At 43.9% G+C, this 11,769-nt stretch overlaps 2 protein-coding genes across 3 annotated transcripts; one reads left to right on the forward strand and one right to left on the reverse strand.

Annotated features, from left to right (window-relative positions):
• Positions 1–1,193: 1,193 nt before the first annotated feature.
• On the forward strand, positions 1,194–5,372 carry LOC311362796 (molybdopterin synthase catalytic subunit-like). 2 transcript variants are annotated; one of them, XM_084482673.1, is made up of 5 exons: positions 2,611–2,744; positions 2,904–3,067; positions 3,516–3,669; positions 4,183–4,306; positions 4,976–5,372. In XM_084482673.1, exons 2-5 carry the CDS (start codon positions 2,908–2,910, stop codon positions 5,042–5,044), a joined length of 507 nt encoding a protein of 168 aa, XP_084338799.1. In that variant the 5' UTR covers positions 2,611–2,744; positions 2,904–2,907; the 3' UTR covers positions 5,045–5,372. The 2 variants fall into 2 exon arrangements, with proteins under 2 accessions (XP_084338800.1, XP_084338799.1); XM_084482674.1 differs by lacking the exons at positions 3,516–3,669; positions 4,183–4,306; positions 4,976–5,372 and adding exons at positions 1,194–1,373; positions 2,412–2,533 and having other exon boundaries at positions 2,616–2,744; positions 2,904–3,032.
• Positions 5,269–11,274, reverse strand: hsdl2 (hydroxysteroid dehydrogenase like 2). The gene is made up of 11 exons (XM_084482672.1): positions 11,097–11,274; positions 8,955–9,118; positions 8,450–8,548; positions 8,036–8,150; positions 7,613–7,716; positions 7,392–7,490; positions 6,630–6,836; positions 6,501–6,545; positions 6,256–6,396; positions 5,999–6,127; positions 5,269–5,878 (listed from the first exon to the last, which is right to left on the reverse strand). The coding sequence occupies exons 1-11, from the start codon at positions 11,111–11,113 to the stop codon at positions 5,763–5,765; spliced, it is 1,236 nt and encodes a 411-aa protein (XP_084338798.1). The 5' UTR covers positions 11,114–11,274; the 3' UTR covers positions 5,269–5,762.
• Positions 11,275–11,769: the final 495 nt, after the last annotated feature.

An 11,769-nucleotide genomic window follows, 5' to 3' on the forward strand; every position in this document is an offset into this window, starting at 1 on the left:
CTGCTCCTTCATTGGCTGCTGGTTCGCCTTGGTGTCGGCCAATCTGGAGAGAGGACTGTCAGCGCTTTAAAGAGAGATGAAAGAGTTATTGTTATACTCATTTTAACTAATTTAAGTTATTTAACTAAATAAATTAAACATTGGAGAGATTGTCTTGTTGTATTATGTTATTTATACTCTATCTTGATTAAATAAATTAAACATTTTAGAGATTATTTTTATTGTTGTATTGTTATGTTATTTATACCTAAACTTTATTAAGTAAATTAAACATCGGAGAGATTATTTTCTTGTTGTATTGTTATGTTATTTATGCTTCATCTTTATTAAGTAAATTAAACATTGGAGAGATTATTTTTATTGTTGAATTGTTACGTATTATTTATACTTACTCTTTATTATATAAATGAAACCTTGGAGGGATTTCTTTCTTGTTGTATTGTAATTTATACTTCATCTTTCTTAAATAAATGAAACATTGGAAAATAAAAAATGTTATTTTTCTAATATGTTTTTGTGCCGTAACATAATTAATTGAACAATTTCCTGATGTTAATCAACTCCAGGTTTAAGTGCTGCACAAATGATGTGAACAAGTGTAAGGTTAGTTGCTACGGTATGGAAACACACGGGTTAAGGGTTAGCACCTAGGGTAGCTGCTATGTTACAGTGATGTGTGTGTGTGTGTGTGTGTGTGTGTGTGTGTGTGTGTGTGTGTGTGTGTGTGTGTGTGTGTGTGTGTGTGTATACATATATAAGTGCATCTCAATCAATTAGAATATTATGGAAAAGTCAATTAATTTCAACAATTACATTTAAAAAGTGAAAATAAATTAATTACACACCAAGGGCACGAGGGACCATTATAATAGTGAGCACCGGGGCCTGTTATAATAGTGAGCACTGGGGCCCGACACTGGTTAAGGACGATACATCCTACTTCTCCACCATGCTGGGAAAAATAAACAAAAACATGAATTAATTTTCACAACGAAATGGTGGATTGCAAGAGAGTAATGATATGGAATTATTGATAAAGTGAATTACTTTAGGAAAGTTTACACAATTACATTCAATATACAATAAATTCCATGTCACATCATATGAAAACGGTGAAAAGAAAAGCCCGTATCTTCTTCACATGCTGTCATCACTCACGTGACCATGGTCATGTGACACGAGCCCAGAGCACAGGGAAGGCGACGGTGTAAAAAATGGTGCTATCCAGTTGTATGGCAACTCAACTTATAGTATAAGAGTTGGTACCACTATATAGTCATTTCTGGTTTATTCAGACAAAAAGTTTTTTGTGTTATATATGTAAAAAGTCCTCCGGAGGGCCAGAGGATTAAAGTGCCTTCATGACGGCGAGGGTGAGTTTAACCTCTATAACTATATAACCTCTAACTTTTAAAGACTACACCTGCTTCATACCTCAAAATAATACTTATTACTTAGTGCCCTCAAATATCTACAAATAATATGAACTTAATCCTAACTAAAATCAAATAATACAAACAAAATGCTGCACGGTGTGTAGTTTATTTCATAATGCTTATTTGTATTTCAGTAAAAGTGTAAAAAGTGTTTACTATGCTGGCGATCATATAAGACAGATAGATATAGCAGAACAACTATTTAGGTATCACTGACTCTGTAATGCATGGTAGGCCTAATGCTTTGTTTGTTACAGCAAATAAGCTTTTGAATACTTTTTTGTTGCTTTCAATTATTTTAATGTTACATATTATGATAACCACATGTGACGGCATGGAAGCACTGCGGCCACTCAGCCCCTCATTCATAACTAGGCAACTTCATTACGAATGATTAGTATAGCTGATCATTATGCACAATAGCAATATAAGGGACAACTGTACACCAACTATTCTATTCTGTCCATGTTTGGATTAACACAGGCCTTAGATACCGTTCCATTATGTATAAAGCCTCTAGCAACAATATTCAGTACCTCTCTATAAGAACCAGTCAAAGACTGCCTCATGGTACACGGCAGCAACATTACTAGTATTCGTTGTCTAGACTGAGAGTATGACCGGCCCTGGTAAGTGACCTGCAAGAAATAACCTTAAGCCTGTACATGTTTTTGCCAGCTGGCTCAATTCTGAATCAACAAATTAACTTGTTGAAGTTTGCTAACGCATTGAAGTTAGGCCCTTCAGGTTTCCCCCCTGGACCCTGCACTGACTGGGGTCATCCACAGCACACCCACCCAGTGGAACATCAATCTGATGAACGGTTGTTGAGAAAATCCAAGGAAAGACATACACCATTTTGATTGGACAAAGTGTGTGTGTGTGTGTGTGTGTGTGTGTGTGTGTGTGTGTGTGTGTGTGTGTGTGTGTGTGTGTGTGTGTGTGTGTGTGTGTGTGTGTGTTTTTTGTTTTCAGGTGACTGTCCTGTACTTTGCTAAGAGTGCCGAGTTAACGGGTCACAGGTCAGAGGTCGTGCCGTTGCCGGTGGCAACCAGTAGCTGTCAGCTCTGGGCCCGTCTCCTGGAGCTCCACCCCGGGTATTACCATCGGTACCTAAGCAACCATTTGTTACCCTAGCAACCGTGTGGTCCCCTCAGTAACCGCCTGTCTCCCCATCAGCCTAGCCGCTCTGCGGGACCAGGTGGTGCTGGCCGTCCGTCAGCAGTACGTTGCCCTCGGCGACCAGGCCCTCCTCCTTGCGGACGGCGACGAGGTCGCCGTGGTGCCGCCGCTCAGCGGAGGCTAAAGGTACCGATTCTGCACACGCCGTCAAACAAAGGTCGCGCCGACACGGGTTAACAACGGCGCCGTGCAATTGCTGACGCGGTCGACAACGCTACACTAGTGCCACGTGGTTCACGGTGCGTCTCTGTTTGATGTCTCCTCCCTCTCCTCCCCTCAACACAGCTCAATGTCCTCCGGGGAGGAAGTGGGCGGGTCTAAGGAGGGAAGGAGCGAGGCCATGGAACCTGGCAGGGACCTGATTGGTCTGTCCTCAGAGCCGCTGTCCATTCAGAGCGTCTACAGCTCAGTCCTCAGCCCCTCCTGCGGGGCGGTGGCCCTCTTTATAGGTGTGTAGTGTTAACCTTTGCCTGTCCACCCTGTTACCCGGACCCTACTTACCCTCACCCTCTCTAGGTGTATAGTTCTAGCCTATACTTACTAACCATAACCCTTACCCACCTAACCTTAATGAGCCAAAACCACCCAAACCATGGTCATTGGGTCTTATGAGATCATCAACTTAGTAATTAATGCTATTTTATCCCAGTTACTAAAATAAGTCCCCAATTTAGAGAAAAAAAGGTAAAGTCCAATGTTTCTGCCATTCTCCCCCAAACACTTTGAGAATCTTCCACTCCGCTGGGCATGCAAGGTGACGTCTGACTACCTTTTCGGAGGTAGTCTGAGAACACGACCAAGTGGTGTTCCATCTGAAACAGTTGGTTCACTGGCTCTTTGAAATGCCTAACCCCCTCACTGTGTGTGTGTGCGTGTGTGTGTGTGTGTGTTCCTTAGGAACGACCCGGGACCACTTTGAAGGCAGACGGGTGATTCGTCTGGAGTACGAAGCCTACGAACCCATGGTCCAATCGGAACTGTCCGCAGTGTGTCGCGACATCAGAGCTCGCTGGCCAACGGTGAAGCACATCTGCATCCAGCACCGTCTCGGGTCTGTAGGGTGAAACGTGCCCCTCGTTCTATGATAGTGTCACACTATAAGGTGACTGCTGCAAGGCCGCGCTCAACAATCTTTCTTCTTGGGATTTGTTATTATTATTAGAGTGATGTGGCGAACTAACCCTAACCTATCCCTCGTTTCATCTAAATAACCCAAACCCAACCCTAATTCAATGGAGCTAACCCTAACCCAATACCAGCCTGTCACGCACACAGCCCTGATGTTGACGCTGAAGAAAGAGACTTGAACCCAGGTTTTATGGTTTTAACACACCTTGAGTAAGCGGACCATGAGGGGTTACGTGACTTAAGGGTAAACAGTCATAAGGGCATCTGGCAGGGGGGTTTAATGTAATGTTCCACTATTAACTATTACCTACTTATTTATATAAGAAAATATAGTGGTACTGTTGTAAATGTAAACAAATAGTGTGGAAAAGTTGTTATGACAAAGTACTCTTAAGTATTTGGAGTATTTGACTTTCGTTTGTTGTTGCTATTGGAGGCTGGTTCCGGTTTCTGAGGCGAGCGTTGCCATAGCGATCTCCTCGCCACATCGTTGCGAGGCCCAAGAGGCTGTGGGCTACTGCATCAATGCTCTCAAGGCCAGCGCCCCGATCTGGAAGAAGGTAACATAAATATATATTTACTGTATGTACAGTAAATGTTGCTGCTGATGTGATGGAGCACTGATGAAAGCCAGTACAGTATTGTTATTGTTAAGAACTGGGTTTCGGTAGCGACATTCCCGCCATGCATTTAAATAACAAGTGGAGCAGTTGGCAGGCAGTTCTTTATGTTTCTGCTGATCCTCGGGGCATATGTGTTATAGTAACAGGCCATCTCTTCAATGTTCCTGTGTGTTTGGCTATTTTTTTTATGCTCCAAACTGTGATGAGCGCTTTTTCTCTAAATTGTTTGCCTCCATTCAAATTCAGTTTGATCCTGGAAGGCAATTTTAATTGCGTTCTCAATCCTCAATTGGATAGATCGTCTAAGACAGTTCAATCAAGAACTAAATCAGCCCAAATCTGGATTTTGGTAGGAAGAAGATTTATTTCATGGACTAAATTATTATATGCCTCCCCTCTTGCGTCGGTCCAAACCACTTCCCTAAGGACAATTTATTTTCCCTTACGACGATGGAGGAGACAGTGTTGCCCCCTTCTCCCCCCTATTATTTGCGCTCGCTATCGAGCCTAAAGCTATCTCCCTGCGGTGAATATTTTTGTTCAGTTTGTCAGAAGCTTTAAAAACTGAGATATGGCAAGTTGGATTTAATTGTTATTCTTTTTCAGGAAGTTTATGAATCTGAAGATTCGAAGTGGAAGGAAAATCCTGAATGTGGCTGGTCTGGAAAGAGCTGAAGTGGCTGGTCTGGAAACATCTGGAGTGGCTGGTCTGGAAACGGCTGGAGTGGCTGGTCTAGAAACATCTGGAGTGGCTGGTCTAGAAACATCTGGAGTGGCTGGTCTGGAAACATCTGGAGTGGCTGGGAGTTGTCCACCGCTTGGACAGCAAGAAATCCGTGTTCTAAAAGTCCAGAGGGGTTTATCGAATCGAAGTCTATTACACCATGAAAACAGTCAACTGATGAAATCAGATATTTTATTCCAAAAATGTGTAGATGATAAGCCATGTTAGCAAGTCACTGTTATTCACTCTTTCTGCCATTAAATTTCAAAATGTAGAAAATGTTCCTGCAGTTGTACCAGCGCCAAGCTAACCAATACAATAAGGGTAAGGCGTTCACATAGTCTCAAATACATCTATAATACATCTTCAATACATTCCAAACCATTTACAACCATATTAACATATTTCAATGCTCGGTATCAGTGTTAGTCTGGCAGATTACAGTCCTTCCATGTAATACCGTGACATCATGTGTAATGTACCACGTCACTATGGAGACCATACCACATGCCTAACTGTTGAACCTTCCAACTCAAAGACCTTAGGTCTTTGAGTTAAAATGACTTTTTAGGCAACATGGTCACAGCAGCAAAATTAAGTTTGTAATATAATTCTAAGTAAGTCTTGACGGATCATCTGCAGACAAACTGGTGTTCATGGCAACGTGGTCTACAGCTTGGACTTGCTCATGGCCGCCATCATCTTCTCCAGCTTGATAGCCAGCGTCATGTCGCCATGGATACGCAGCTTCCCGGTCATGAAGGCCATGGTGGGCTTCAGCTCCCCTAGAGAGACATCCCAGAATAATAGTTACCCCGACCCATAAGAACATCCCACAATAGCGGGATCACCGTTAACAATCTTGTATTTAACATCCCATGGTTAAACATGGTTGCCATGGTTACCGCGGAACATGCGACTGAAGAGGGCGGAGTCCATGCTCATCACGACGTCGGGAGGGGAGGGGGGGAGGCCCTGCCCCGCTAGCCCCGCCCCCTGCTTCAGATCCACGAACCAGCTGCCGGCGTGCTCGCCTGTCGGGGGACGTTTACATTACGCACTAATAATCTAAAATCATCAACGTCTATTTTGTGAGCACATCAAACGAGGCAAGTGGTGACAAGAGGAGACGTTGTGAGGAGGTCCAGGAGACGTCACGAACCTGATAGGTCGAACTGATAGACGCCCTTGGTTGATCGGACCAGGTCCTCGTTGAGGACCGTCCGGATCAAACCAAACGTCTCCTCGATGGGGCTGCTGGTCTTCGTGGAAGAGGGTGGGGCTTTGGAGGTGGGCGTGTCCCCTGGAGAAAAAAAAAAATGACGTCCACAATTTAAAATTAGACACTGAAGGAGACTAGGAGACAACAGATGGACATCAGGAGACACAGAAGGAGGCAGGTCTTACCGTCAGCCACCACATCGAGGAAGAAGTCAGGCATGAGGGGGTGACCTGTCAAGTCATAAGGACGCAATCAATAAATAAGAAAGAACACACATCAAATATTACTAATCGACGACGGACTCTCATGATGACCTGGCTCCACAGCATAGACCTCCATGTCGCCAAGCCCCGCCTCTCGCAGGATATCCTCGTCAATCAGGAAGTGACCCGTGGTGTGGGCGGGGCCAGCCAGGGGGCGGGAAAACACAGAGTAGGCCGCGTCCGCCATGATGTCAGCCTTGCGGCACTGCCGCTCGATGCCTTCACCGCCTAGCATGTCCATAGCCGCCGTCTGGATGGCTAATGGGGGAAAAGACTCGACGCGTTAGCATGGCATCCATTTGGGTGGCTGATCAGCAACTCATACATTAGCATTAGCATAGCATAACTGGCTAATGAAACTCAAGACATTAGCTTTACCAGACCCGCAAAACTCATAAGAGGTGAAAAAGGTGACATGGTTGGAAAGCCATGTCACACAAACCATGTCACCACTGTAGGGGGTCTGGGGGAAATTTGTCGTTTTGATTTAAAAATATGACATCTGCCTGATACTGGTGGATCTGAAGAGTTAATTTTTGGGGGGAGGGGGGGGGTCTGAAATTATAGACTGAAATGAGACCAGAGACGATTCAGAAATGTGTTATGTGTAAATATGTTGTACAGAATCTTTGCTCACAGCCATGTGGAGGGCTAACGGACAACCCACCCAGACATAGCAGCAGCGGTCTGGGCGGTTGACAGCAGAGAATGCTGCTGGATCAATTGAGAGGATTCACTTAGCATTAACTCGGTAGCAGTCAGCTTATACACCTTAGAAACGTTAGCCAGGTGAGCATAGCAGCATTAGCTTACCAGTCTTGGGCCAGAGGGCGTTGACACTGATCTGACCTCTGAACTCCTCAGCCATCCCAAGGACACACATGGACATCCCATACTTAGCCATGGTATAGGCTATAGGGCGAGAGACAGACATTTCAGAAGGGAGAGAGCCAGGCCATTTTCCCCAATCGGCCTCATGTTCATAATATTCTGAAGTGAGAGTTTGGTGACGGGAAGGCGTGCTTCGCGGTTACCTGTATGGTTCTTGAACCACATGGGGTTGAGGTTGAGAGGCGGAGACAGGTTCAGGATGTGAGGGTTGGAGCTCTTCAACAGGTGGGGAATGCACAGCTTAGAGCTACGACAGAGAGACCTAGAGTTAGACAGGAGCGAGAGAGGGACAAGCCTCCACCCTCTGGTTAGCCTACATCAAAACGTGTGTGTGTGTGTTTTCGTTTTCAAACGGCGTTCTAAAACAAATACAATCTCCATCCAGACGAGAGTCATGGCACCGTGGCAGAAAATAATATCTAGACTCTGTCCATATAAGATGCCTGGAAGGTACATGTACACTGGGCACACGTGGCCTGGTGTTAACACAAACTAGATTGTCTGCTCTGCGGTTGGCCAGAGTGTGTGTGCTGGTGTGTGTGTGTGTGTGTGCTTGTCTGTGTTACGTGAGGTAAGTTCCCCGCATGTTGACGGCCATCATCAGGTCAACCTTCTTCATGGGCGTCCCAAGAGTTCCCGTCAGATTAATAGCACTGGCGTTGTTAACCAATATATCAATACCTGCAACAATATATCATCAATACCTGCAGTAATATACCATCAATATATCAATACCTGCAAAAATACCATCAATATATCTATATCAAAGCAAATATATCCTCCATGTTGGACATATTTTGATACATAGGTATACCTACATAGATATAATATCGATATATATATCTCTCTCTAAATGTCTCTCTAGCAGGTATATCTCTAGATCACATACAGTATCTCTCAGATGTAATGTATCTGTGACAAGTATATCTCTAGTTCCTATATCTCTAGTTCATATATCTATAGTTCATATATCTCTATACCTCCGAACTTGGCGACTGCCTGGTCCACAGCGGAGCGGATCTGCTCCTCATCCCGGACGTCCACCACACAGGCCAGCGCCTTGCCTCCAGCTTCCTCGACTACACACAGTACACAGCAGACAGCTCAACTATCATATATATATACATACACATATATATATTAGGGCTGGGCAAAGTTTGAAAGTTTTAATCGCATAGTATTAGTGAGTTAAAGGGGTAGTTCAGGATTTTGGACATCGGGTCTCATTTCCAAGTGAGCCAGTGTGTTATTTATCATTGGAGACCGTTTTCAACACTTTTCATTCAGTCCTTCTAGTTGCAGAAATCGCTGGTGCACAGCTGAAAACTGTTGAATATACGTGTGAGTTTTCATGGAAAACATGAAATTGTCTGGGTAACCAAACTTTTGAACGGTAGTGTATGTAAAGTATATTATCTGACTCAATATATTGGTATTGTTTATTTATAGTATATATAGCTGACATGTATATCATGTATAACTTACTCTCTCTTGCTGCTGTGTAAATGGTTCCTGGTAGCTTGGGGTGAGCCTCAGCAGTCTTTGCGGCCACCACCACATTAGCTCCGTCGCGCGCCGCCTTCAAAGCGATAGCTCGACCGATACCGCGGCTGGCACCGGTCACAAAGAGCGTCCGTCCTGCAAGGGCCCTGCCAGTACAGAGAACATGCAGCCTAGCTCAATGCTAACGTCGTACGCAAAACCAAGGACATCGACATCAGGTATAGCGTGCCGGAAGTGTGTCAGGATCCTAATCAGTGTGACGGAAGTGTGTCAGGATTCTAATCGGTCTGACAGAGTGCTCATCATTCTGTGGTACTTGATAATGCTGAAAACAAGACACTGCACCAGAACAGCAGAAAGAACCAGTCAAACGGGGGGAGGTTCAGTCAGTACACTGCTGATCATCTGCATCTAAACGCCGCTCAAAAAAAACAGGCCACCATCGACCCACTCAACCCTCGTGGCTCAAAAAGAAATGAAGAAGAGAGGATACCCAGGATAAGCAATTGCAGCTGAATGCTCATGAACACAAGCTAAGACAGGTGGTTTCCATTGGGGGCGGCGCTCGAATGTCTCTATGCTTGACCAGTGGCGTCCCAGAGATCATTCATGGGGTTGGCCAGACTAAAACTAACAACAAACAAACTAACAAACTAACAGCCAGAACTGAATGTCAGGGATTCTATCATGTGGTTGTAGTATATATGCTCATTGAAAACAATGTCAATATGAGAGTAAAGGAATTGCTATTCCTTAACTCTCATATTGACATTGTTACTGATAAACTGATAAACTTTGGTTTCTTAGTTTACAGTTAATGTCACTAATAATCGGATTTTAATAAACTAATACAGTGAACATTTTGAGTTCCACAATAATGTTTTAATGAGTTATGGATCTGTATGAACATGTGTTTAGAAAGCATTAATATGGGCTGGCGGCTATCTATGTTATTTTCTTTCACATCAACTATTATGAAAAACATAAATTATTGATTGAAATGAATATTGCTGTTCACTGGAACAAAGTGGCACCAAGACGACCGCAATGAGGGACATAAACAGGTTGGAGCCCAACCTGTTTATGTCAGAATCCCATGATGAGGTGGAAGACGTCAGTCATAAAGGTGAAGAATCAGTCATAAAGGATGGGCCGTCACTGGGCCCACTCGTGTCCTGGAAGGCAAACTATACGCTAGACTGGTATTGGCTGCCAAGCAGGCCTTTGCCTTCCAGCCCCTCGTCACGATGCTCAGTGCATATGCATAAGACAGGCTACATCTAAAACAAGACCTGCCATTCCCTTCTCCCTGCCAATGTGGACAAACGTGTCTCTGTGTGTTACACAATGCTGTACGTGAGGACAGCACACTAGAGGCTTATAGCACTTATTCTTTTTTTTAGGGCGTTGAAGGTATCATATTTAGCTTCATAACACATTGCAGAGGAAATTATATTACCATGGATGCTGCCCAGAAAGGGGGGGGGCGCTTTCATCAAGCAGAAAACCCTGAATGCAGTTTCCTCGCACTGCATGTACCACCACGGGTGGTGGAGTTGTTTGTTTTTTACCTTAGTATCGTCAATGGGTTTCTAAACACATCTTGCATCTGGCAGAGCTTTTGTTATTTGGGGGCACTTGGCATGGAAAGATTTGGGAACCCCTGACCTAAAGGCTATATGAGTGTGGCTACAACTCAAGCCACTAGAGGTTATATAGCTATAACTGTATGGCTGCTATGCTATGGCTGAAGCCACTAGAGGTTTTGCATTTGCAGTGACACTGACAGTGTTCATTGTTATAACCTTTGTACACCAGAAAGCAGCCAGTTTGAGTGAACTCAAGAGAGTGTTGTAGTGCTGTACCATAACCTAGGCTCATGAAAACTTTGTTTTGCCATATCTTGCATGAGAAACAATGTCCAAGTTGTAACAATTTCACCATGAATTACTAAACAATGACCAACAAAACATTATCACAACACAATATGTAAGAGTTATGAGAATGAACGAATGTAGTTCATTTCATAAGATCTATATCTATATCTCTAGATATATATGTATAAATATATCCATATATATTAGATGTCATTCAGCCTTAGCTTAGCACAAGCGGTCTACTCACCCTGTGTTCTGCAACATGACGAGGACTTTGTGTTTTCTTTGCTGTTGGAATGACTGTTGGAAAGCTTTCCTTCCTTACAGGTGTTTCGGGACACGGGTACGGAGGGTAAGGTACGGTAGGTAACGAGTGAAGGAGACCCTGCAGCGTTGTGACGTCAGGCAACCTTTGCTCCAGTCCCACTCCAGTCCCGCTGGTTTCCGGTCAACACCGTGCAGCTAAATGAGGGCTCGGGTTACGTCGCATGCAGCGTCAGGGTTCCTGTTTACGAATGGAGAGACCGCGGACTGTTTTAATAAAGAACGCATCGAATATTAAGAGTGTGAAGTTAAAAAAGTAGTGGAAAACTCAAAATAAATTAGATGTTTAATGCAGGTATTAACTGTGCGAATGCAGGCATTTTAAACAGGTACATTTTTCTTGTGTTTTACCAGAAGATTTTGTCCCCGATGGCTTTTCTTAGGGTCGCCTTAGGTCTCTGTGCTGTTATCGCAAATACTGTTAAATTATTTTCCTTTTACACATAAATATGACTACAGAATTTATTGTTCTGACCCAACTGGGTAATGAGTTTTATTCAACTTCGGCATGCGTTCAAAGACAAATGCTTATGGTGCTATGCGATCCATTTGTATGGTACGCCCGCCCGTAGGCCCTACGAGTCGTGAGGTGTAAA

The sequence above is a fragment of the Micromesistius poutassou genome (assembly GCF_964030765.1).
Source record: "Micromesistius poutassou genome assembly, chromosome: 18".
In the NCBI taxonomy this organism is placed as follows: domain Eukaryota; kingdom Metazoa; phylum Chordata; class Actinopteri; order Gadiformes; family Gadidae; genus Micromesistius; species Micromesistius poutassou.